Source organism: Sylvia atricapilla, chromosome 27 (genome assembly GCF_009819655.1).
Source record: "Sylvia atricapilla isolate bSylAtr1 chromosome 27, bSylAtr1.pri, whole genome shotgun sequence".
NCBI lineage: Eukaryota > Metazoa > Chordata > Aves > Passeriformes > Sylviidae > Sylvia > Sylvia atricapilla.
Window position 1 is genome coordinate 1,982,567 of NC_089166.1, and position 25,777 is coordinate 2,008,343.

The following is a 25,777-nucleotide window of genomic DNA, read 5'->3' on the forward strand; positions in this document are numbered from 1 at the left end:
ATGGCACCGTGTGCCAGCCCGTGGGACATGTGTCGCTAACCATGTCCTAGCCAGTGGTAATGTGTTGATCGCCACGTGTCCGGGCCGGGCCAGCACCCTGGTGCCGGAGACCCTCTGGGCAGAGACGTGCCAGAGGAGCTCGTGGGGGGAGTAAGGAGGGAGACAAACGTCCCTCTGCCCCCGCCCTGGGGTGCAGGACCCAAGGAGGGCCTTTCCGGGGGTGTCTCTGCTGTCCCCTCCCTGGGGGCTCCCTGTCCCTGCCCAGGCGGGGAAGGCGGCCAGGAAGCGTGAGCTTCTGCTGCCTCCTGCAGGCATCGCCCGCCAGTGCCGGTGGCCAAGGAGCCGGCCCCGGCCCCACAAAACCCACCCGAGCAGCATCGGCCCGCACGAAGACTGCGCTCACCCACCGGGACGCGTTCGGTGTTTATTGTGAGAGTGGGAACCAGCTGCCTGCCTGGCCCCAGGGTTGCACCCACCGACCCGGCTCACCGGCGCCGCCCGGACCCCCAGAGCACGTTGCATGGCCCGCGACACGCGTGACACTGCGGGGACCGCAGCCGGGCAGCGAAGGCACTCGCAGAGCATGCAGGCGCTGCGGGGCTGCTCTTCCCTCTGCCCGGGCGTGTGCAGGAGCCGTGCGGATTGGTGCTGCCCGCGTCCAGCTGCACACCGGAGCAGGTCCGTGCACGGGCGAGGCTGTCCCCGGGGAGTGGCGGCGGGACCGAACCCCGCGGCTGGTCCCTGCCCCGCCCGCGGGCGCTGTGCTCCTACACCACGTCCAGGCCAGTGGACAGCGATGTCCGCCGGCGGGGACTGCGGCAGCCGGAGCAGCGCGGCTCCAGGGACCCCACACAGCCGGCGTTTCTGGCGAGCTGCCACAGCTTCTGGCGGAAGCGCCGGCTGAGAAAGCCGTAGAGCAAGGGGTTGAGGCAGCAGCGCAGGTACGCCAGCACGCCGGTGACCAGCAGTGCCAGGTCCTTGCGGCGGCTCTGGGAGCAGTTTATCTCCCAGCTGCCCAGCAGCTCGGTCGCGTCCAGCATCACCATCAGACTGTGGGGCAGCTGCAGGACCACAAACACCACCACGAGGGCCACCAGCACTCGCAGCGTCTGGCGGTGCTGGGTACCACGGGTCGCCAGCAGCGTCCGTGCCACAGCTGCATAGCAGACTGTCATCACCAGGAAGGGCACTGCAAAGCCAAGCACCACCTGCACCAGGTTGGTCGCCCCCCGGGCTACCTGTGAGACCACAGTGGGGGGGAAGACGACATGACAGAACTGGAAATCCTGGTGCTGCTGTGCCTGGCTGTAGATGAAGTGGGGCAGCGCTAGCAGCATGGCCAGCAGCCAGGCCAGGCCCACCGTCAGCCGGCCGTGGCAGCGAGCTCGAGTTCGTGGGTGCAGGTGCCAGGCAGCCGGCCCCCGCACAATGGCCACATAGCGATCTACGCTGATGCAGGTGAGGAAGAGGAAGCCGCTGTAGAAGTTGAGGAAGTAGAGACCCTGCAGTGCCTTGCAGGCGGCTGTGCTTGGGGACAAGCTGGTGATGGTGAAGGGCAGCACCAGGAGCAGCAGGAGGTCAGATAGAGCGAGGTGCAGGAGGCAGACATCGGTGACACTGTGTGCCTGGTGATAGCAGCAGTGTATGAGCAGCACCAGCCCATTCCCCAATATGCCCAAGAGTGAGAGCAACGGGTACATGAGAGGCTGGAAGGTGCGGACAAAGCCCTGTACTGCCTGCTTCTCACAGAGCTCAGGCAACATGCTGGCTCCGCCTGAGTACTCATCCTCCCAGGGGTAGAAGTCAGTGGTGGTCATGAGCTCTGTTGAGATGAGGCTGGGAGTCACCTGTGCAGAGGGAGGCTGAGTGAGGAGGGCTCAGTGGCTGTGGTTCAGCCACGAGGTACAGAACCACAGCCCTTCCCCACCCAGCCTCACCACTGGGAGCCCCAGTGTGCTGCGGCTCCTGGTCCCTGGCCCCACGTGTGGGGGTTGTTTCTGTCACACCCACCCCACAGCAGCGCAAGGTTCACTGTGCTCAGTCATTGCAAGACTCACCACACATTCTCTAACAGCCATCTGCAGTGCAGAGCTGGTGGAGGGACGTGATCTCAGCCATGGTGTCCCTAGCTCAGCACTGTGTCCCATGAACTAACCCTGCACCTGCCAGGGGAACTGTTCTGGGGCTCAGCACCCAGCCTGTGGCCCCAGCTGACCTGGGCAATTGAGTGTTGGGGATCCACACCAGCATCCCTAGGTACCCAAAGCCCCCATGCACCACCCTGGGGACCTCAGTGTGGGCACAGCCTTGCACTGCTTGGTCCTGCCCCCAGATAGGGAGCTCCTGCCTCACACAGGTTGCAGGCAGCTGAGCACAGTGCTCCCACCTCCCAGCTGCTCAGCTCTGCTCTGGGGCAGCAAGACAGTCCTGCAGCCTGGTACTGCTGGGTTGGGACCCCACTGGCCTGGAGATCAGAATCTGGCACTCTCTAACTCACAACACTGACACTCACAGTGGTCTGACACTCACAGTAGCCTCACAACAACAGTTTCACTCTGGCCCCTGTCAACGAGCCCAGGCAGCTGGGCTTAAGCCCCTCAACTGCTCTGGGGCCACAGGTGGGATCAGAACGCAGTGCCATGGCAGGTCAACTCTCCAGCAGCTCCTCTAGCCCCTTTCATGCTCAGGGCCCCAGGGGCCTGGCACCAGGCACTGCCCTGATTCCCCAGGCTTTTGCCTTTCAGTCTAAAACCACAGGGCTGACAAAAAAAACTACCTGAAAAAAACTAAGAAAAGCCAATGATGGGGGGGGGGGTGGTCCTACCCGGCTCCCAGCAAACCCCTCACCCTGCAGCCCCCTTACCTGCTCAGTCATTGCACAGCAGAACCTTTCCCCTGGCTGGTGGGTCTGAAGCTGTTTGATGTCTCGGTGCTCTGTTAAACTGTGGTTACAATTCTGATACTGAAAACAATGCAGTAGGCCCAGCCCTGGGGAGGGAGGCAAGGCAGCAGGTGTGACCCCCCTTTGGGGCCTGTGTTGGATCTATAACATCTGCATGCTGGGACAGAAATAGCACCTCTGCTTAGTCTCTGACATGTGGGTATGCAGGCCAAACCTGGGAGCACCCAGACAGGGGAGCAGGGTCCGGCCGAGGTTCATCCAGGACATGCAGAAAACCCCAGCCCATCCCAGGGCTATTGTTGGCTCCTTGCAGGACCAGAGGGAATGGGGCCAATGAATGGAGTGGGGGCCACTCTGAGATGACACTGAGCTGGGCACAGGCAGGATGCTCCTCCAGCAGGATTGGCAGAGCCCTGTCTGGTTTAGGGTTATCTTTTCCTGATGGCAAACATGGTGGTTCCAGAAGCTGGAGTGGCTGTTGGTGCAGGGCACTCCAGTCACCCAGGGGTCCCAAGCTGGTGCTGCATCCCCACAGGATGTGGGGCAGGCTTGTCGCTGGTTGTTGACAACAACATTTCCAGCTCCTCATTAAAAAGCAGATTAATTCCTTTGGGGCAGAGGCCCCACTTTCCTCTCCCCAGGAGGGAGAAAATTGATCCCTAGCTTTAATGGGCTCCTGGCCATAATCCCTCAATCCCCCTTTCTCCCAGCTACAGCCGTCTTTGCTGTAGCTTATCTCCGCTCTGCCCTCGGCCCTCCTGCTGCCTCCAGACGGGCACAGGATCCTGGGTGCTTGCTTGGGGCCGTGGAATTGCTGCACCTTGGATGAAGAGCAGCCAGGACAGGTGCCCCCAGCCTCCAGGGGGTCCCCAAGGTTCTTTGCTGACGGGTCTCTTCCTCCTCTCATACTCTTTCTGCAGTACAGGAATGCTAACTGCAGATCTCTGCCCTGTGCTGGCTCTGGGGGTGCCTTCCTGCACCCTGAATCTTGGGAGAAGGGGTAGGAGGAGGGTCCTGGGCTGATGCTGGTCCTATAGCCATCTATGGGTACAGGGCATGTACCTGTCGGGGCTGTCACAGATTGGCCCAGCAGAGGGTCAGGACGTGGGGCTGTGGCCAGAGCAGGCAGTGCCCGAGGTGTCAGGATAAGGCCAGGTGGGCTGTGCCTCTCCTGGGGATGGATCTGCAGGCACTGCCAGGGTTTGGGGGACAGGAGGGCAGGTGCCAATGTCCTTAGCATACAATTCAACTCCTGGTAGCAGAACTCCTGGTGCACTGCCAGGTGTCTCACATCCCTGGCACACCTGGGGCTTTCTGTTCTCACTCCCGAGCCATGGCCGGGGCTCTGCCTGGCCAGGGAGGAGGTTTAACACCGGCTGCCTGCAGCTGACGGCTGTGCTGCCCTGTCCCGGCCGCCAGGCCCGGCACATGCTGCCAGGGCTGGAGCCACCGGTGTGGAGCTGCCTGCCCCGGGCACAGCCTGGCCGTGCTCCTGCTCTGCGCTTGGAGCCAGCCTGCACCCAGCAGCTGCTGGGGAATTCCCGTCTCTGGGGACTGCTCGAGGCCCCTGGGAGAGCAGATCTCCTGCTCCTGCGAGGCCAGGGGACACGGAGCACCGCGAGTCTGTAGGTGTATGTAGGGCACGGAGGCGCCAGCCCCCCCAACTCCTCTGTGGGCGTCTGGGGGTGGTTGAGAGCAGATACAAGCTAAATCCCTTCTTCTGCACCACTGGAGAGAGCAGCGACCCCGAGACCTGCAGGCCTTAATCCACGGCTTGATTACAAACCGCCGCCACACCACATCTGCTGCGGGCACCGCTCCCACCGCCCTGCGCGGGGGCTGCAGAGGGGCAGGCTCGGGGGGGCTCGGGGTGCTGCGAGGACCAGGCACTGCCTAGGAATCCACCGGGGTGTCCTGGGAGCTCCTGCACAGCCTCACTGTGCCCCCGTACCCCCACCCACAAGAGCCGTGTCCCGGTGCAGCCCGGGCCGGCCGGCAGCTCGCCGTGCCGAGGAGCGGGGAAATCGGGCTCCCGGGCGGAGCATCTCCCGGGGGCGCGGCGGGGGGTGCGGCGGGGGTGGTCGGGGCTCTGCGCCGCACCCGGCCCGGCCCCGTTTCCCCCCCGCCCCGTGGGCGGAGCCGCCGGCCCCGCTCCGCCGCGCGGCTGCAGCACCGGGAGCGGCGGCGCCGAGGGCGCTCGGGGCGCGCAGCATGGGCGCCCGCCGCCTCCTCGGGCTCCTGCTCGCCGCCTGCGCCGGCTTCCTGCGCCCCGGTCCCGGCTGCCTCGCACGTAAGTGGGACCGCAGTCCCGGCAGCGGCCGCTCCGCACTGCGGGACCGCGCCCGCCGCCCCGTTCCCGCATCCCCGAGCAGTCCCCGCATCCGCATCATGTTCTCTCGGGCATCCACCCTTCTTCCCCGGGCGTCCCCCGGCATCCCTCGGTATCCTCCGCTGCCCCTGTTCGCATCGTTCCCAAGGTCACAGCCGGACACGGGCTCTCTCCCCGACCGCGCCCCGCCCGGGGCGGCCCCGCCGCAGCCCCCCCGCCGCCGGCGGCCCCGCTCCCGGCCGCAGCCTCTGGGGACCCGGGACAACCGGAACGCCCCGAGGATCCGGGATGCCCCGGAATGCCGAGGAGAGCGGGGCCGCCCCGCGGGACCCGCCGGGCTCCGTAGGCACCTCGGCCAGCTCCGCCGCCCGCCGGGCTGGCCCCGCCGCGGGGCTGCACCGGGCCCGACCTGCTACCGGGGCTGGGGGCAGCCACTCGGGAACGGGAATCGGCGAGGCCCTGGTCGCACCGGGCAGCTCCCCGTGGCCCCCTGAGCCGGCGGTCGGGGCCTCTTCCCCGGGGCTGGGGCGAAGGGGCATCGAGCCGGGGTGCCGCGGTACAGGGGACAGTAGAGTCTGGGGGCGGTGGACTGAGGGTTGATGCAGCACGGTTCCTACAGTGAGAGCTGGGGATGCTCCTGGGCTCCCCGGGTTCCGTCTGACCCGGTAGGAGACTCAGAAGGAGGTTCGGGACCCCAGCCCCACCGGAGGGTCTTTTGCCGGTGCCGCGAGGGTTTGCACGGGAAGCCCCGGGATCCCACGCGGGATCGTTCCCCTCCGGGGCGGGGCAGAGCGGGGGGTCCCATCGCCCACGTCAGTGCGGAGGCGGCTGGTGCCGGCGCCGGGCCCGCAGAGGTGTGTCAGCTCCGCTGCAGTGGGAGGGGAGAGCAAAGCCGCTCCGCCGGCCCGCGGGAGCCGCGGGGTCCCCAGAGCCATCAGGGTCCGCAGGGCTGGGGAGCTCCCACAGAGACACTGCCCAGCGCAGTGCTCCGAGGCCGCCCCCAACTCCGTTCTCCCCTCAGGACCCTGCTATGATGAGCTCGTTGCTCCCCTTTACTCCTACTCCATCGGTGCCTCCTCTAGATACAACATCTTCTATTCGGCCAGCTTCGCCCGTCTGCACAGTGAGTCCCCCCGCGGAACTGGGATGCAGGAGGGGCAGGGGAGGTGGGCAGGGCGTGTCCCCGGCCAGGTTTTGCCTCTGGCGGGGTTGAGGGGTCCAGTCAGGTGCTGTGGTGGGGCGGAGCAAGCAGCTCGGCAGCAGAGCCGCTGAGCTGCTCCACCCGCAGGCACCAGCGGCTGGTCCCCCGACCCCCGAGATAAGCAGCCCTGGCTCCAGATCGACCTGATGCAAAAGCACCGGATCAATGCAGTGGCCACGCAGGGAACCTTCAACACCTATGACTGGCTTACACGCTACATTGTGCTCTATGGAGACCACCCTACGAGCTGGAAACCCTTCTTCCAGCAGGGCAGCAACTGGGTAAGGGGGAGCCCGGGGTACCCTGTGGGAGGGGGTCTTCTGAAGGGAATAGAGACCCCTGGCCTGGAGCGAGGTGTTGACAGTGCCCCTTAATCCCCAGACATTCTTTGGGAACGTGAATGAGAGTGGGGTGGTGCGGCATGACCTGCATTACCCCATCCTTGCACGATACATTCGCATCATTCCGGTGGCCTGGAACCCGCGTGGGAAGATTGGACTGCGCCTGGGCCTCTATGGCTGCCCCTACCGTGAGTACCTGGCCAGGGGCTCCAGCAGCCCTGCGTGGCAGAATCCTGGCTCTGGCACTCCTGGAAAACTCTCTCAGAGGGGCTTGTGCCCAAACAGTCTGCAGCCGTGGCAGAGACCATAGCAGAGGGTGTGTTCTCTGTGCCAGGGCACCTGCTGCTGCAGGCAGTGACATGGGTGGGGCTGCTCTGCTCTCCCCAGGGTCCCATGTGCTCTATTTTGATGGGGATGATGCCATCTCCTACCGTTTCCGAACCAAGAGGGTCAGTACCTTCGAGGATGACATCTCCTTCAACTTCAAGACACTGGAGCAGGATGGAGTGCTGATGCACGGGGAGGGCTCACAGGGTGACTACATCACAGTGGAGCTCAAACAGGCCCAGCTCCTCCTGCACATCAGCTTAGGTGAGCTGGGGGCAGGGGCCAGGGGCATGGGGCCAGGGGGCCACCAGCTAATGCTGGTCCTCCCCAGGCAGCAGCCCACTGCATGCCAGTGAGGGCCACACAACGGTGGCGGTGGGCAGCCTCCTGGATGACCAGCACTGGCACTCCTTGCACATTGAGCGTCTTGGCCACTACGTCAATCTGACGCTGGATGGGGAGGTCAAGCGCTTCCGCTGCCGTGGCACCTTTGACCAGCTTGACCTTGAAACCGAGGTGGGTGCACTGGGCAGGGGGCTGCCAGGATGTCGACCTGTGGTGTCCTCCAGAGAGAGGATGACACCCTCCCTCTGCCCACCAGGTGTTCTTTGGAGGGGTGATCGACCATGAAAAACAGCACCTCACCTACCGGCAAAACTTCCGGGGCTGTGTGGAGAACATCATGTTCAATGGAGTCAACATCGCTGAGCTGGCCCGGCACCGGCGGCACAACATTCGCTTTGAGGTCCAGCCTGGGGGGTGGCCCCTTCTCTGGGAGTCCTCTCCTTGCTGTGGGGGGACCCCTTTTCCTGGGTGTCCTTAGCCCCACTGTGGGGTGACACCTCCCCTGGGGCAAGGCTCCCTGCCTACTGCGGGGTGACGCGGGGCCAGGCAGTGGCCGTGCTCAGCCGAGCGGTGCCGGATTGACCGTGCAAGGTTGTCCCTGGCCTGGGGCGCCCGCCTGGCTCTGCCAGGCATTGGGATCAATTGGGGATGATTGAGGCCAGGACTGCGGGGATGAGAGGGCCTCCCTTCTCTGCGAACATTCTCTTCCTCACCATTCTCATGGTCACTCCCAGGGCAAAGTGGGCCACTACTGCCAGGACCAGCTGACCAGCCCCATCACCTTCGCTGGCATCAACAACTACGTGCAGGTGCCGGGGATCCCACGGAGGAACCGCCTGGCTGTCAGCTTCCGCTTCCGCTCCTGGGACACTGTTGGCCTCCTGCTCTACACTGGCTTTTCTGACAACCTGGGCTCCCTTGAGATGGTGCTCAGTGAGGGGCAGATCAATGTCTCCATCGCCCAGCCTGGCAAGAAAAAGCTGGAATTTGCTGCAGGTGGGCTGAGGAGCCAGCATGGGGCTGGGGGTCAGTCTGGCAGCGGAGCGTCCCCACACGCCTTCCTCTCCACACAGGGCATCGCCTGAATGATGGCTTCTGGCACTCGGTGCACCTGGTGGCACGGGATGGCTCAGCTGTGGTGAACATTGATGATGATGATGGTGCCGAGTTTCGGGTGGCGCACCCCCTCCAGCTACGCACTGGCAACAAGTACTTCTTTGGAGGTGGGCAGCAGGGCAGGGTCTGGGGCAATGGGTTTCTGAGGGCTGCTCACCCTGATCTGTCTTGCAGGCTGCCCCAAGCCGGCTTCGGTCACTGGCTGCAGGTCAAACCAGACAGCTTTCCACGGCTGCCTGCAGATGCTGAACGTAGACATGCAGCCCGTGGATGTGGAGTGGCTGGCACAGCAGCGGCTGGTGCAGTTCCACAACGTGTTCTTCAATGTCTGTGGGATCACAGACAGGTATTGACTGGGACAAGGGTGCTGCCTCGGGGTGGGGGGCATTGGGGGGCTCTGCTGGTGCTGGGACAGGATCCCTCTGTGTCCTCAGGTGCACCCCCAACCTGTGTGAGCATGACAGCCGCTGTATCCAATCCTGGGATGACTTCATGTGCATCTGCGACCTGACAGGGTACAAGGGGGAGACCTGCCACAAATGTGAGCCTGGAGCCTCGTGGGTCAGGGACAGTAGGAGCACCTGCGGCCCCTACTCCTGCCTGGTGCCTCTCTTGCACTGACCTCCACCCCATTCTTCTATTCCAGCCCTTTACAAGGAAACATGTGATGCTTACCGGGTCAGTGGGAAGACCTCGGGCAACTACACCATTGATCCAGATGGCAGTGGGCCGCTCAAGCCCTTCACGGTGTACTGTGACATCCGAGGTGGGGGTAGCAGGAGGGCAGAGGGGATCTCTTTCTGGTGCCCTTGGGAACCAGTCCTTGCCTGCGTATTGAAGCTGAAATAAGATAGAGGGAGTGAGGGTGTCCTAGGGGTCAAGTCCTAAAGCTCCCCTTTCACTGCAGAGGACCGAGCATGGACCATCATCCGGCACAACCGTCACTATGCTACGCGGGTGACGGGCTCCAGTGTGGACCAGCCCTACCTGGGGGCCGTGGAGTACTGGAATGCCTCCTGGGCCGAGGTGTCAGCCCTAGCTAATGCCTCTGAGTACTGCGAGCAGCGCATTGAGCTCCACTGCTACAACTCCCGCCTGCTCAACACCCCCTGTGAGTGCCGCGAGAAGGGGGCGGTGCTGCATGGCTGCACTGCAGGGCCATGACACGGGGCTGTGTCCTGACCCTCCCCTGTGCCTGCAGCCGGGCTGCCCTTCAGCTTCTGGATGGGTCGGAACGATGAGCGGCACTACTACTGGGGGGGCTCACGGCCAGGCATCCAGCGCTGCGCCTGCGGGCTGGACAAGAACTGTGCTGACCCCCAGTACTTCTGCAACTGTGATGCTGACCATGCAATTTGGTGAGTGGCAGCAGCTGTGGAACAGGAGCTGTGGGGTGGGGGCTGCAGTCATGGGGGGCACAGACTCCGAGACACTTAAATGAAGGTAACAGGACTCAGGGCTGGTGAAGGAACATAAACATGTCCCATGGCCTCTCTGATGCACTCATATTTGCAGGAGGACAGACAAGGGTCTGCTGACATTTGTGGACCACCTGCCCGTCACACAGGTTGTAGTTGGAGACACCAACCGCACTGGCTCTGAAGCCCAGTTTGTGCTGGGGCCCCTACGGTGCTATGGAGACCGTAAGTGACTGGCACCACAGAAGATCCCCTGCCTGTCATGTCCCACATGGAGGGACCCTGCTCTTCCCTCACTGCCCCTCCTGCTCCTCACAGGCAACACCTGGAACACCGTCTCCTTCAACAGGGGTGCAGCCCTGATCTTCCCCACCTTCCAGGCCAACCACAGCCTTGACATCTCCTTCTACTTCAAGACCACTGCCCAGTCTGGAGTCTTCCTGGAGAACCCAGGCTACCGAAACTACATCCGCATTGAGCTCAACAGTACGGTGGGGCAGAGGGTGCAGGGTTGTTGGGGGCAGAAGGGCTGGGGCCTCTTCTCAGCATCATGTCTTTGCAGCCACTAGGGACGTGGCATTTATATTTGACATTGGGAATGGGGACGAGAATGTGACGGTGCGGTCGGTGGTGCCCTGGAACGACGATGAGTGGCACCAGGTGAAGGCTGAGCTCAACGTCAAGCTGGCACGGCTGCGGGTGGACAAGCTGCCCTGGGTGGTGCGGCCATTCCCTCCACAGAGCTTTGTCCGCCTGGAATTTGACCGGCCCCTCTACGTCGGTGAGAGCCCCTGGCCATGCCCCTGCACCCCCAGGTCCCCACGTGCCACAGGGCACTGAGTCTTGGTCCCGCTGCAGGCGCAGCAGAGCACAAGATGCGCCCGTTCCTGGGGTGCCTGCGGGGACTGCGGATGAACGGGGTGACGCTCAACCTGGAGGGCAAAGCCAATGAGACAGAGGGTGTGCGGGTCAACTGCACCGGCTACTGCCAGGACCCGCCGGTGCCCTGCCAGAACAGCGGGCTCTGCGTCGAGCGCTACAGCCACTACACCTGCAACTGCAGCATCTCCGCCTTCACCGGGCCCTTCTGCAACCACGGTGAGTGGCTGTGCCCCACGGGGTGAGGGGGGGCCGAGGAGCCGGTGCTCCTCTCACCCCAGGCTCTCCTACAGACATCGGTGGGTACTTCGAGGAGGGCACCTGGGTGCGGTACAACATCCTGCCCATGTCGCTGTATGCTGCCCGTGAGTTCGCCAGCATTGTGAGCAGCCCCTGGCAGCCGCTGCCTGGCTACAACCTCACCAGCGAGGAGGTCAGCTTCAGCTTCAGCACCACCTCAGCACCTGCCGTGCTGCTCTACGTCAGCACCTTCGTCAAGGACTATATGGCCGTGCTCATCAAGGATGATGGTGAGGGCAGGGCCCCTTTCCCTGGGACTCACCCAGAGCCTGCATGGGGACCCCTATCTAGTGCTGGGGCTGCACAGGATGCTCCTCTCTGTGGATGCCACTTACCAACCCTATAGATGGGCTGGACGTGCCCACTGAGAGGTCCAGCCCGGCTGACAGCCCTGTGCTGCCCACAGGGAGCCTACAGCTGCGCTACCAGCTGGGCACCAGCCCCTACGTCTTCACTCTCACCAACAAGCCAGTGACAGACGGGCGGCCCCACCGTGTCAACATCACCCGCCTGCACCGCACACTGTACACCCAGGTTCGGGCTGGGGCACTCTCCAAGTGGGGCCTGGGGGCTTCAGGTCAGGCTGGGAGGGGGCATGGGCAGGGTGGCCCTGTGGGCACTGATGCTGTGCATCTACCTCCCAGGTGGACTATCTGCCCATCATGGAGCAGCAGTTTTCCCTGTTTGTGGACAGCAAGCTGGACTCACCAAAAAACCTGTACCTGGGTCGTGTGATGGGTGAGCTGGGTCCTGCCCTCAGCTGGGGTCCCATGCTGGGGTCTCCGGGGCCTCCTCTGCACAGCATGGCCCTTGCCCTCTGAGAGGCATGAGTAATCTCCTTCTGTGGCCCCACAGAGACTGGCGTGATTGACCCCGAGATCCAGCGCTACAACACACCCGGCTTCTCAGGCTGCCTCTCCGGGGTGAAATTCAACACCCTCGTGCCCCTCAAGGCCATCTTCCACCCCACCAGTCCCCTGCGGCCCTACAGCATCCGGGGGGAACTGGTGGAGTCAAGCTGTGCCTCAATGCTCCCCCTCAGCACCATCCTTATCCCTCCTGAGATGGATCCCTGGTACATGGCCACAGGTGGGTGCTGTGCCAGGACCCTGGTGGGGATGGAGCCCTCGTCAAGCACCAGCTGCAGAAGGGAAGCTCCAGCGTGAGACCTTGCTGCAGCCTGGTCTCAGCTGCCTACTCTGTCTCCGCAGAGTTCCCCCACGTGCACGATGACGGCTGGATCGGGATCATCATTGGGTGTAAGTGAAGCCTTTGGTTGGCATTTCACACTAGCATGGCCCTGCGGCCCCTCCCCAGTCCCTCACTGCTGTCTCCTCTCCGCAGTCGTGATCTTCCTGCTCCTGCTGCTGGCAGGGCTGCTGGCGCTGCTCTACTTCTACCACCACCGCTACAAGGGCTCTTACCACACCAACGAGCCCAAGGCCATCCAGGATTACGGCGGTGCTGCCAAACCACCATCGGCACGCAAGGAACAGAACCTGCCCCAGATCCTGGAGGAGCCGAGAGGGGACTAGCGGGGCTGGGGGTGGGACGGGCTCACAGCCCCCGCAGCCCCGGGAGCCGCCCGGGAATGAGCGAGCATCGCGGGACCAAAAGGCCGAGCACACCTGAACTGCCAACACCCCGCCTTCAGACCGACCGGACCGGACCGGACCGACCGCCACCGCCCGGCCCCCGGAGTGCGGCTACGATCCGCCGAGCCCCGCTCGCCCCGGACACGCCGACAGCCCCCACGCCGCTGGCAGGCTGCTGCCTCCACAGCTGCCAGATCCTACCTGGCCTCTGTCGGGGAGCCCCAGGTCCGGCTCCCACCCTCCCCGAGGCCGGGGGCACCCGGCTGCCGCCGCCCGTTAGTGCTGCCCGCGTAGATGCCCCGCCGCTTCGCTCGCTTCGCCAGCACCACGCAGAGCCACGAGCACCGGCCCCGCACAGCCGGGCTGCCAAGCAATACTCCACACCGGCGCCGCGCATGCCGCCCCCGCACCTTGCTGAGATGCTGCTTTCATAAGATCAGGTACAGATCCTTTCTACCATTTCTTTTTTTTTTTTTTTTTTTTTTTGCTGGATATTCTACTACTACACTCTGGTTTTTTTATTCTATCGGTTTGTATAAAAAACCAAACGGAAGCTCCCGCGGGCGTGACGTCCCGCGTGTCGTGGTACATGGTCTGTAGTTTGCTACTTCTCTGTACGAAGTGCCAGTCCTGCTGATTACCTCCAGCCCAGGGAGAGCTCTTGTTCACTTGCTGTGTTGTGGTAAGACAATGTTACAGATATGCATTTATCTACCCAAAGGCCTGGCTCCACTGGGCACTTTATTTTTAAAAAGTCTGTTCTTTTGAATGAGATGTGAAGATAATCAAATAAAGGCAGAATGATGGCGTTTGACACTCCCCAGCCTTCACCTTGGCAGCCTGGGCAGATCCCCACGCTGGCTCAGCCTGCACCAAGGGAGGCACCACACTGACAACAGCCATTCCTGGTCCCAGAATGCAGCGTGTTGTGAGCTGGGGCTAGAGACATCTCAGGTGCTGCTGCACGCACACATCATGTCCTGCTCTTCCCACACACACCTCTGCCCCCTTCCCACCCTGAGCCAGTGTGATTCAGGCAGCTGGCAGCACTGGTTCACTTGTGACTCCCTCTGGACCCTGGAAGCCACGTTGGGGACAGCCGGGCTGAGCCCAGCAGGCAGGGGACAGTGTGGGGACAGGCTGCTGCCCAGGGTAACAGAGGCCAGCAAACAGGGGAGGGTCTTTGCTACCACTTTATTATGACAAAGGCTACAAGCCATGTTATTTAAAGTGCATTATTATTACCATTATTCACTGTCAACAAACCACAGACACAAGCCTGGCATAGTGCAGATATGGCCAAAGTGGCAGAAGACGCTTAGGCAAGAGCAGGGTTGGCAGGAGCTGGGCAGATGGAGGTGGCAGGGAGCAAGGCTCAGGCAGGTGCTGGGATACAAGCACTGCTCCAGACAGACCTAAACACCTCCAAACTCCAGGGAGCCATCACAGACAACGGGAAGGACAGCCAGCCTGGCCTGCCATGGCAGGGCACTGGGACAGCATAGTGAGGACTGGGCCAGGGAGGGCTTGGCTCCCAGGGAAACCCAGTTCCTCTATGTGTTCCTGGACTAAACAGCTGGGAGCGGGCTGGGGCCCTGGAGGCAGATCAGGGCTCAGCCAGGCTCCCGATGTCATCCTGAGAACCCAGCCCTGGACCTTGGGAGCACAGCCCAGCACCAGGCCAGGCAGGAGGCTGGTGACATATGTGGCTCTCAGGGGACAGCCCCAACCTTCAGGTCACCCCGGACCCCATCCCTGGACCCTGTCCCAGGCCTGGAACAACATCCCAGTAAAGGTGCTGACAGATGCAGGACACGTGGGATGCCTGCAGTCCCTCCACCCCAAAATATAGAGCCCAGCCATCAGCCGAGGATTAGTTTAAAGTGCATTTTTCTTTCCTTTTTGCATGGGGTGCCAAGGCTAAGCCTCACCCTGCCAGAGAGTATTTCCCCTTTATTCCCAGGGCCAGGGAGTCACAAAGCCCAAGGCAGGTTTCTGAGAAGCCTGCCCTGGGTCACAACAGGCAGTGACTGTAACATCGTCCTCTACCCAGCTCAGTGACACCCTTACTCAAATATCGTGTTGCATAGTGCTGCTCTCCCATCCCCAGGCAGCCCTTAGTGCCACTCCAGCCACAGCTGGGCAGTCCCTATTTCCCAGCCAGCTGGGGCAGAGGGGATACCACCCTGGGACAGCCATGGCCCAGGGGCTGCTTACACTCCTGCCCCGAGTCTCTCTGGTGTCTGGATGGAAAGTAGCACTTGTGACACACACAGCAGCAGGAACAGCAGCAGTCATGTCAGCGTGAAGCAAACATGGCATTGCTTACAAGGTGCAGCAGCAAGGTGTGCCAGAACCACCCCGGAGCTTAGATGATGTCCGTCTCCCTCTCTATGCCGACATACTTCAGGGCGTCTGCCTGGCTGTACCTACGGGACAGGAAGCCAAGGCTGCAGCAATGACCTCCCATGCTCCCCACAAACCTGCACAGAGGGTGGGGTCAACCCAAAGTCCCCACTGGCCAAGGTACCTGTAGTCAAAGAAGAGCTCCTCTCCTGCCTGGATGGCTCTCTTGGCAAAGATACCAATCCGGTGGTCTCCGTTCACCATCACAACTGCAACCAGAGATGAGACACCATCAGAGATACAACACCAGAGATGTGCAGCCCCAGCTTGGGCCAGAGCTCTTGCAGCACCATGTCCTGCCTGGCCCACCTGGGCTGGGGGACCTCACCTTTCGCATAGCAATTGGGGTTCACCGAGTGGTTGGCAAAGCGGATTTTATTTCCTTTGCGAGTAGCATCAACAACAAAATCTATTTAAATAAAAAAGAAGGAAACCATGGTGTAAGGCCTGTCACCCAGGCAAGAAGTGGGCTGAACCTGCCCACTTGGTGACCAGCTTTGGCCTCTCCACCCCTGGCAACCTCAGGAAGTTACCATTGTTGAGGTTGAAGAGGAAGCTGGACATGTACTTGTCGTAGACTTTTCCTCGCCTGTCAGCCTCGTCCTGTGAAATGAGCTGTAGAGAGAGACTACCTTGAGAGATTCAGCAGCTGAGGGCTGAGCTGGGTGCTCACCTGCCTCCTGGAAACACCCTCCTGCTCTCCCTCCCACCTCACAGGCAGGAGCTTGCCAGGGCTCCCAGGGATGGGGCAGGGCCAGAGCAGGGCTCTCAGGCAGCAGCACACACACAACACTCTCCTCCACAGTGGAGGGCCAGGGGTACTGAGATGTGTCCCCAGACAGCACAAGGCGCCATCTCCAGATGCGGTCAGAGCGAGCCATGGGCACAGCAGAGGCAGGGCAGGCAGCTGACCCCACAGCCAAACTCTCCCACCACACACAGCCCCCGTGTGCCTGGCCAGCAGCCCCAGCACAGGCAGCAGCACTGACCTCCCCGCAGTACTCGGAGATGAACTCGTTCTTCTGCACAGCCTCCTTGATGAAAGTCCCCCAGCCAGCAACGTCTGATGGGGCCAGCAACAAATGCTGGAACCAAAATGAAAGGAAATGGGGAGAGTTGGCAGGTACAGCATCTCACAGCACACAGATCATGGGGGCAGAGAGGAGCCAATGTCCACCCAGCATCCCCTTGTCATGGTGACACACAGATCCCTACAGACTTACACCATTACATGGTACTGCACAGGACCTGACACACACTAATTTGCAACTTTCTCTGAATTTCCCTGTTTTTTAATGTACAATTCCTTACTCTGAGCAGCAGAATTCAAGACTAAATCTTTCTCTAGAGTCACTTTATACACTCAATTGCTCTCACCATCCCTCACATAACTCCCATCCCCCTGATTTTCACATCCACAATCCCTACTCCAGAGTAAGTGCTGCAAAGGCCCAGGGCAGAGCAGCTTCTTTTCCACACTCTGGCACTCTGGCAGCTGCAGGGAAGTTGTTACTCCCACACACACAGCAGCAGCTGTGTGTCACCTCTGCCACACTGCTGTCAATACCTTTTTGAGGCCTCTCTGGATGCTGCAGTTCTTGCAGGAGACCACCTTGCAGTCCCAGTGCTCTGAGGCGCCGCAGGTGAGGCAGAGGTCTGGGTCACACTCCCGCACAGCCAGGTAACAGGGGCACTGCTTGGTGTTGCACTGGGTCTTACAGCGGCAGCCTGGGAAACGGTTCTGACCTGCAGCAACACACCACGGGTTTGCACTGTGAGGAGAACAGAGGGGCCATGCAGGGTCTCTGCCCCAACTGCTCCTCCCCAGCCAGATCTTGTCCTGGCAGGCCTTGAGCAGGGACAGAATGAAGTCTGGCTGTTTTCTCCATTGCAGAGCTGGGAATGGGAGCCCAGACAGGAAAAACAAACACAGCAGAGCAGTGACCCAATGCCCACCCCAACTGCTGAAGACACATCCTGCTACAGGGGACCAGCAGCAACACCCACAGGATATAGACACTGGGATGAGCACTAACAGGAGTGTCTCTCAGCTGCCAACAGCTGCATGGCAGCACAGAACCATTTCTTTTTGGACTTTGGCAGGCTGCTAACAGAACTGCTGTGGATGGACAGAGCAGCAAGTGCAGGAATAAAGTAGGCCCCCAGCAAGCCCCAGCTCTGCACCCTCCCTGTGCTCTGTGCCAGGAGAGCTGGCTGCTTTCCTGCCCAATAGTCCTTGACCTCTTCTTACAGTCAGGGTTGCACTGGCAGAACTTCTCACAGAAATTCTGAGTCATGATGCAAGGGCAGGAGCTGTCACAGGGATGCTCGGGGTGGTCACAGGGCTGGTAGTTGTACACCTGAGTCGGTGAATTATCTAGAACAAGAAGAGAAATGCCAAGATTGGAAGCTGCATGTTGCAGGAACCTTTTCAAAGCAGCAAGTGCAGAGTGCTGGAGCTGGGGAAGCGCAAGCTGCCCATCTGCCTGCACTGGGCAGGGAGCCTGGCAGCACCCAGCTCCCACAGGCACACACATGGCTCTGTTCACTGACCACAGCCCAGTCCACAGCAGAGCTGCACACCAGCCCTCAGCCTCCCCTAGCTGCAGCAAACCCCACACCTGCAGCCTCAGCAGGTATTGGGATAGCCACAATGCCCCTGGCACCCCAAGGAGCCTGGCCAGGGGCAGTCACTCCCCTCCATGCTGCTGGCCCTGCCAGGCTGGTGAGCAGGACACGGCCATCCTGCTGCAGCAGTCAGAGCTGGAGAACTCAACCCTCACAAACCTGCTGTGACAGAGCCACAGCAAACACTACCTTTCTTCAGCTGGATCTTCCTGCAGTGTGCAGCCCACAGCCTGGAAAAGGAGCAGAGAAGGTTAAGGGGATGTGTTAGCCATTAGGGAGAGCCAGCCAGCACTGCTCAGCACCAGCAGCCAGCACAGCAGAGATGTGCCTGGCAGATTCATGCATTAATGATCAGCAGCCACCATAAAGTGGAGAGATGAGAGTGATGCAGCTGCAGCAGAAGCTCTTTAAGCCAAACATCAGAGCCAGAATAATACTGGACACACTGGGATCAACAAAGTGGGTTACAAATCAGGGAGCAGAGGCTGCTGTTAGGGAAGTGACAGCAGGACCAGCAGCCAGTGCTGCCCTATCCTCGAGCTGAGCCTGAGGCTGCAAGGCCACTGAGCCCCCAGGCAGAGCAGCAGCCCTGGAGCTGGGCCAGGGCCAGCGCCCAGCAGCAGCAGCAGCCCCATGTGACAGCAGGACGTGCACACAGATGGGAGCCAGATGGGGATTACCAGGAATGCGTTGGCACAAAAAGCAGCGGATCTGGTTGCATTTTAAGAACAAAACAAGCTTGTCCAACACTTGCCTGTGCTTCCTTTTCTTCTTCTGGGATGGATTCATTAACTCATTTGTTGGCAGTTTCGTTATAAGCGATTCCTTCACTGCAAACTGAAAGACCTAGAGAAGAACACAAGCAAAAAGAAGAAACAAGTTCGGTGCACTCAAGTTGTTTTATCAAAAGCATAAGGAGAGTGTGCGTAAGCACAGCAAGGCTCCCAGGCCTGGGCCCAGGGAGCAGCAGCTCTGCCCTATTTATCTGCCTATGGCACACTGCCTCCTCCTGCCTGGAAACTGAGTGCTCACACACCTGGCTGTGACACTGCATGTGGGAGGAAACCATAAAACCAGCACAAAGGGCTCACTCTGCCAACAGCCGCACTGTTGCAGAGTAACACCCTGAACTCCAAAACATTGATCTGCCACCTTCCTCGAGGAGGTCTGTGGCAGAGAAATTAAGCCACCAGGTAGTGGCTCTGGCCCTGGCCCCTCTCTTGCTGCTGCATTGCCTGCTCTGGGCACCCACCTGCTTGCAGGTCTTTGTCCCCAGCAGCCTGGCGATTGAGCAGAAGTTGTTGAAGTAGGTGCCATGGAAGACACGGAAGAGTGACTCCTCAGCTCCTGTCCACTCCACGGGCTCCTGTGGTGTCTCCACTGCAAACAGCTGGGAGGAGGCCGGGCTCAGCTTCTGCTTAGTGGGGGTTTGGCAGCGGGAGTTGGCCTCTGGCAGGAAAGGCAGATGTTAAGCCAAACACACCCTGGAAGAAGGCACTTGTCCATCATGGTTTTGGGGAGTAGTGGTCCCCCCCATAGTGGCCTGCAACCCTACACTGCACTCCCAGCCACACACTTCTGCTTCTGGCCAGGCACAGTGCTCAGGACCCAAGGACTTGCTCTGGGTTTTGCAGGTCCCAGCAAAGCTCTTCCTTTGCCTAGCAACATTCCTCCTTCCTGGGAGAGGACAGTGAATCCCACAGCAGCAAGGGCAGGGCTGGTGTCCCTCAGGTTTGTTGGAAACACCAACTACTAAGTCCAAATTCTCCATCTGTGCAGGAAGCGGAGGGGAGCTCTCCATCTGCAAGGAGCTGCCTGCCCTCACTGCCCGCACAGAGAGGGGTGGGTTGTCTCAGGACTGGCACCATACCCGAGGAGCTAGAGGCCCACTCGTTGCCCGTGTCGCGGTCGCTGTCGCCCTCCCTGGTCTCAGTGAGTGCCGGGGTGTTGGAGCAGGAGGCGCTCACCACGTGGTGCCGCCGGCGCCGACGGCCCGAGCACTTGGATCGGGGGTTGTGCAGTGCAGCAAACTCCTTGGCTCCTTCCTGCAAGCAGAGCAGAAGACAAGACAGGTGCCAGATGACCAGGGAATGCAGGAAGGCTTTTCTACAGGCCCTGAGACAAGCCCTATCCTGCCATCACCAAGAACAGGTGGAAGAGACTGGTCGCATGTGGTCCCCTTCAGCAAGTGCCAAACCCTGTCAGCTGCTTGTCTTGCAGGTTCCCACTTTGCTCCCTTTGGCATTGCTGCCTGGTCAGCAGCGGCTCCCTGGCCCTGAACCCCCAGCCCACTCCTCTGGATCCTCCTGACTTCTCACTCTGCTCCTTTTTAATGTGGGCTGAATCTCTCTAACACTGCACTGAGTCCAGAGAAATCACCTGTCACACAATTTCCCATCTGCTAGCTCTGGAATAAGGCTTTGTTGGAGATCTGCTATAATATGCATCTGGTACGGTCTGCATTTGCATTCATGCTCCTCTGAAGCCAACAAGGACCAGAACTAATTCTGAAACAATCATCCAAGTTTTGAAAAAGATCCACAGAGCTCTGCAGAGAAGAACTGGCCAGGGCACTTCTGTCATGGTATCTAAAGCAGTGACACAGAAACATACCAGCCAGAGGAAACAGTCTGCGCCGCAAGGATCTGGCTCAATCTTGGTCTCTCTATTCTTTCGTTTGTACACATTAGGAGTAGCATGAAAAGCTGAAAAAGTAACAGTTATCTTTACTATTAGCATTCTCCAAGAGTCTCCCCCAAATTTGCAAGGGACAGGAAGCAGGAGCCTGTGTGCCTGAGGGCCCCCCTGGCAGCAGGGCCTGAGGTGACCAGACCCGCAGGGTAACCCTGCTCCAACCCACAACGGGAACTAGGCACCTTAGGAAGGAGAGGCCATAGGAAAAGGATCTGCTTTCACACTGAAACAAAAAGACCACGTCATATTAATATTATATCTTTTAATAAATAATTCACTGAAAAAAGTCCTGTGACTTCCCAAAGAAGCCTTTAGAGAGCCCTGGAGAACAGCAGGTCCAGCAGCTAATCAGTATCCAAAAGGCTTTGGCAGGACCAACCGCAGCAACATGACTAAGACGAAGCTGTAAGTTCCAGGGAGGCAACAAAACACAGGGGCATGTCCAGACTTTGGCAGTGAAACATTCATGCCTTTCACTGACGAGCTTCTGCAAAGCAAAGGCAAAGTCTGGTGGCGGCAGGACCACGGCACAAACTGCCGGCAGCTCGGAGGCGGCGTGCTGAGGGGACGGCCACGCTCGTCGGTCTGCCGTCCGTGGGAGCAAAGAGCTGAGCCGTCCGTACAAAAGGCTTCTGGGCACCTGTCAGCTCCTAAGGCCCCACTGCAAACTCATGAGGCACCACCCTCCAGAGACTCCAGCACAGACTAAGCAAGGCGTGCAGAGGAAAACTGAGGAGAAAGGGCTCTAGGGAAGCGTCCGGCTGAGGCGGCACTTACGATGCAGAAAGCAGTCGTATTTGAAGCAGCGGCGGCAGAAGAGGGTGTGGAAGGAGTGCAGGGACTGCTCCCGCTGCACTGACTTGGCGCAGGGCCCGTCGATGTTGGGAGTGCACTGCGGCGGCAGCACGTTGGGGTCTGACACCTCCGTGAGCTCCCGGTACCTGGTGACAAACACAAACACCCAGCGATGTGCCGTCCCCATTTTGTGACAGCTTTACATGCCTTACATCACCCTCTGGGCCTCCCAGGTATCTCAAGGCCAAAGTGCAGTTTGTACCACTCCAAACACACTCTGCCTGCAGGCCCTGAGCTTTGTGGTCCAGCCAGCCCACAGGGCTGGTCTCTGAAATAAAGGTTTCAATTCTTGCTGAGAAAGAAAACAGACAACCAGTGCAGGGATTTTCTACCTTTCTTTCATATCCTCTGGGAAGCCATACTCAGGAAACATGGAAGAAATAGCAGTGAATATCATGTCATTGGGGAACCTCTTCTTGGAGCACTTCTTGTTACCTACAAGAAGAGGGGACACGATTCTTTAGCCAAGCTGATGTGGATGGGTCTTTCCTTCTTGCACGGAGCAATTCCAGAGATGCTCAGGATTGTATTTTAAGACAGAAACGTAATCCCATGCACAGCAGATAAACCCTGAGTCCTACAGGCTGAGGTATTTCCAGAAGCAGTGCTAGGCCACTTTCAGTGCAGCACGATGTACTGCTGGAAGTACCAACTTTTCTTAAGCATTATTACTATTTATTTCTGCCAAGGCAGAACTTGCAGACAATGCTTTTTTTCCTACATGCACAGAAGTGTTGGTGTTTGTGCCGCCCGCATCACTACAGATCAAGGACAAAGACAAAATTACCCATCAGCATTCAGAAGGTCACCGAGGACACATGAAAATCCCACAAACCAGAGCTTCCTCTAAGCAACAAGAGCTCCAGGTGGCATAGGAGTGGGAAAAGGAACACTAATACATGGAAAGCAGGTCTGGAAGGGATTTGAAAAGGTCCATCTCCCTGCCTCCCACAGAAACCGACCCACCCACACTCCCCTGACAGGTGCATGCCAGACCAGCACTTGAAAACATCCCACAGCCTCTCAGATAACATCCAGCTCTGCTAATCTCACCAGGAAGTGGGTTTTCAGATTACTCATCTAAATTACTCCTCACCACACTTTAAGATGGTGATTTCTTCTCCTGTCCACAGCAGACAGAACAAATCATTTCCCTTTTTCTACAGAACTTGTCAAGCTGGAACTACTCTTGGCAACACATTAACAACCCAGTGACGGCAGGAGAGCAGTGCCCACGGCTCAGGTGGGGCAGGACAGAAATGTGACCAACATAATTCCCACTTCTCTGGGAACCAAACCCACCTTCCACGGAAATTCGCTTTCTTTTCCTTGTCACAGGCAGCTCCTCTTTTCCATCCTCCTGCTTCACCTCAGAATCATTGTGTCCTTCCTCTTCCTCGTCTGAGTACTGATTCAGAGCATTCACTAGCTCCAGGAACACAGCATCACTGATAAGGACTGACCCTGAGATCATTTCTGAAACACACACAAGTGGGAGTGCCACCATCTTTCTCATTTCTTGCCATGGCAAACCACAAACCAATATGCTCTGCTACTCACCACAGCCCTTCTCTCAGTTTTTTTTGGGGGGGTAGGTGGGATTTTAGCACTAGAATCAGTAGTGGTGTATCATTTTCAGCAATATGGGGACAGGCCACACCAGTTTTCCCTGTCTTCCTCTCCGCTGGGCAATTTTATGATGGGGCAGGCAGCGCTTTTCATTGATTAAACTCTGGGCTAAGGCAACAAGCATAACAGGGTTGCTGAGCTACTCCCCCTCTAGCACATTTTCAGCATCCCAGAGGACGCCTGTGAATCCCTGTACACAGAAGCACTGGCTCTGGAGCGCTCCAGGCATTAAAATGGAGTGAGGTATCCAAAGGCAGGAATGTGCCCTTGCAAAGGAGAATGGCAGGCACAATCCTGTTTTCCTGCTCTGAGAGCTCCCACTGAAAAGCTGGTTGCTGCTGCCACCTTTCGACCTCTGAACTACTTGGATATGTTATTTCCAAGAGACTGAATCATCGAACCACAGGAAGGTTTGAGTTGGAAGGGATCTTAAAGCTCATCTTGTTCCACCCCTGCCATGGACAGGCCACTAGACCAGGCTGCTCCAAGCCCCATCCAACCTAGCCTGGAATGGACAGAGCTGCTTGTTCCCAGATTACCTTCTTCTCCGTGAACTTTCCCATCATAGTTATTAATGAGTTCTTCAATGAAAGTTTCATCTTCTTCCTTCACCTCGTCACCCATGTAAGGGATATTGCACAGAACTGTTTCATCCTCCACCTGAAGAGAGAGCAGACACAACTCAGAAAAGCAGTGTTTGCTGACCCCAGTGGGGCTGTGCCCAAGGCTTCTCTGGTCCCTCAGACCTGCCAACAACACGGTGCACAACAAAGGTTCAGATGTCTCCTTACTCACACATCAGTGCTATCCCATTATAACCCAGTCACAAACAAAAGGACTTGCCTAAGACATAGAACTCTTCATATAAAGGGAAATAAACGTCTTAGGAAAAAACACAAACAAACAAAACCCCCCCCAAAAACATATTTACTCCTTGAATCCTGTGAAGCAATACTCTGTCATGAAGTTGTGTAAAGAAGGTAGCATGGACACAAGGCTGGCTTATGGGATTCTACAAAACAAGCAACTAAAGCAACACTTTTCATCATCTCTCAAGCAGATGTCGCCTGAAACAAGTGGGATGAAGAACCACTTCCCAGCTATGTAACAGTCTGACACTGACCTCACAGAGACCCTGCACTTCCCACGTACCATGAAATTCTGCTGAAGAGGGGACCAGGAGTACATAATGGGCACCAGTGCCACTGTGTTCAGGGTCCTCATGTACAGAGTCTGGCTGGAAAATCCTGGGAAAATGCTCTCAACAGTACACTGGAATACAAGTACAGGGAAGGTCAGTGAGGAACCACACTGGGAGGCTGCCACAGCCTGAGGAAAACTGAACTCAGGACAAACACAGAGGCCCCACATCCACCCTGTGGAGTCCATCACAGGAAAAAGCCTTGGGGGTACTTTTTGTCCATTTCTGCATTCCAAAAGTGTGAGGCACGGCCTGACACTGACCTAGGACAACACAGACCAAAACTCATCCACATCCCCACAGCTCCCTGCAGAGTTCTGATGCCAGCCCCCACTTGCTGTTGCTGCCCCTTTTCCTCTGCAAACCTGTTTCAGGAACGGGTGCCCGCTGACTGGCTTCATCAGCTGCACTGGCTGCACTCGAAGCTTCTTCCAGTCTTCATTAAGGATTTGAGTCTTTTCATGAACCTTTGCAAAGTTGGCCACAAAGAGAGCCTGAAAGGAGAGAAAGGAGCTCTCAAAATTTAAGAAAACCTATTGAGAACTCCCATAGCACTGAAAGGGCTCAGCAGGGAGATCCTATAAAAACCAACTGGAAATGAGCTCTCTTGCTGCAGTTCCACCAGTGCTTGTCCAATGGCCTCGTGTGTGCGACTGCTGCTACCCACACGGCTCAAGACAGAGCATGAGAACAACTGGCATCTCTTCCCATTAATGCAACTTGCAAGTCAAGCACAGCTCATCAGTTCCCCTTGCTGACACCCTCTGGTACCACTCAGACACTCTGAGCTGAAATTAAACCTTTCTGGGGCATCCCAGCCCAGTCCCTGCTGTGGCTGTACCTTTGCTCCCATGTTCGCCTGGAACCTCTTGAGCTGCCGCAGACGCATGTACTCAGACTTGACTTTCCTTTTCCAGTACATGATACACTTGGATGTCGGAGGAGTAGTAATTTCCATTTTTCTATAACAGTACAGAAAACATAAATACTAAATAATGGTGAGCTCAGTCCCGAAACAAGTAGCATTGGAAAAAAACGTCCCTATGGATGGGAAAAGCACTCTATACATCATAGATTTAAACTAAGCAAAATAACGCCGTCGATCTGCAGTGCCCCTGACTGCGGAACACCCAGAGCCGAAGCGCCCGGACAGGCCCGGGACAGCAGCGAGGGGCAGTGCTGATCAGAGCTGCGTGCTCCCGTTCCCCGAGCCCCCGGGGCAGCACTGAGCCCGGGGGTTGCCGGGGTCCCCACCCTCCCCTGGGACACGCCGCGGGTCCACTCCAGCCGCTCTCCCTGCCGCTCCGGCCGGGCCCGAGCACTCCCCGCGCCCGGGAACAAGAACCGGAGCGAGCCGAGGCCGGCGGCGCCGCCGGGCCGGACGAGCGGGTCCGAACCCCGCAACACCCTGTCCCCGGGGCCCGGCCGGTAGCACGGGGACCCGCTGCCCCCCGGGACCCCCCGGCCCCGCCCGCACTCACTGCTCGGCCATCGCGACAGGGGGAGGCCGCGCGCCCCCGCGACACTGCGCGCGCGCCGGCCCGCCCTAGCCCCGCCCCTGACCCGCCTCAGGCGCCCGGCCCCGCCCCGGCACACCCTGGCCCCGCCCCC

The 25,777-nt window shown here is 59.0% G+C and overlaps 3 protein-coding genes across 3 annotated transcripts; 1 reads left to right on the plus strand and 2 right to left on the minus strand.

Moving 5' to 3' along the window:
- Nucleotides 1-767: 767 nt before the first annotated feature.
- CCR10 (C-C motif chemokine receptor 10) lies at nt 768-2,875 on the minus strand. The gene is made up of 2 exons (XM_066336665.1): nt 2,864-2,875; nt 768-1,847 (listed from the first exon to the last, which is right to left on the minus strand). Exons 1-2 carry the CDS (start codon nt 2,873-2,875, stop codon nt 768-770), a joined length of 1,092 nt encoding a protein of 363 aa, XP_066192762.1.
- Nucleotides 2,876-5,096: 2,221 nt separating this feature from the next.
- On the plus strand, nt 5,097-13,564 carry CNTNAP1 (contactin associated protein 1). The gene is made up of 24 exons (XM_066336673.1): nt 5,097-5,192; nt 6,253-6,354; nt 6,520-6,713; nt 6,814-6,961; nt 7,161-7,364; nt 7,432-7,616; nt 7,702-7,845; nt 8,180-8,441; nt 8,519-8,668; nt 8,736-8,907; nt 8,996-9,102; nt 9,208-9,327; nt 9,469-9,672; nt 9,763-9,919; nt 10,077-10,204; nt 10,298-10,465; nt 10,542-10,760; nt 10,838-11,077; nt 11,152-11,388; nt 11,565-11,692; nt 11,803-11,896; nt 12,014-12,247; nt 12,370-12,417; nt 12,503-13,564. The coding sequence occupies exons 1-24, from the start codon at nt 5,114-5,116 to the stop codon at nt 12,691-12,693; spliced, it is 3,915 nt and encodes a 1,304-aa protein (XP_066192770.1). The 5' UTR covers nt 5,097-5,113; the 3' UTR covers nt 12,694-13,564.
- A 369-nt stretch (nt 13,565-13,933) lies between these two features.
- On the minus strand, nt 13,934-25,724 carry EZH1 (enhancer of zeste 1 polycomb repressive complex 2 subunit). Its single transcript, XM_066336670.1, has 20 exons — nt 25,648-25,724; nt 25,008-25,128; nt 24,532-24,660; nt 24,118-24,237; nt 23,505-23,625; nt 22,639-22,812; nt 21,669-21,771; nt 21,259-21,422; nt 20,401-20,492; nt 19,658-19,832; nt 19,040-19,236; nt 18,542-18,633; nt 17,977-18,017; nt 17,411-17,536; nt 16,727-16,905; nt 16,149-16,244; nt 15,693-15,774; nt 15,488-15,568; nt 15,280-15,368; nt 13,934-15,178 (listed from the first exon to the last, which is right to left on the minus strand). Exons 1-20 carry the CDS (start codon nt 25,656-25,658, stop codon nt 15,122-15,124), a joined length of 2,250 nt encoding a protein of 749 aa, XP_066192767.1. The 5' UTR covers nt 25,659-25,724; the 3' UTR covers nt 13,934-15,121.
- Between the last annotated feature and the right edge of the window lie 53 nt (nt 25,725-25,777).

Coding starts and splice junctions, on each gene's coding strand:
- EZH1 (XM_066336670.1), bottom strand. Junction 22,813..23,504: donor GAAAGTTCACGGAGAAGAAG/GTAATCTGGGAA, acceptor TGTGTGTTTCAG/AAATGATCTCAGGGTCAGTC. Junction 18,018..18,541: donor AAGAAGAAAAGGAAGCACAG/GCAAGTGTTGGA, acceptor CTCCTTTTCCAG/GCTGTGGGCTGCACACTGCA.
- CNTNAP1 (XM_066336673.1), top strand. CDS start 5,114: ATGGGCGCCCGCCGCCTCCTCGGGCTCCTGCTCGCCGCCTGCGCCGGC. Junction 6,962..7,160: donor CCTCTATGGCTGCCCCTACC/GTGAGTACCTGG, acceptor TGCTCTCCCCAG/GGTCCCATGTGCTCTATTTT. Junction 9,328..9,468: donor GGTGTACTGTGACATCCGAG/GTGGGGGTAGCA, acceptor CTTTCACTGCAG/AGGACCGAGCATGGACCATC.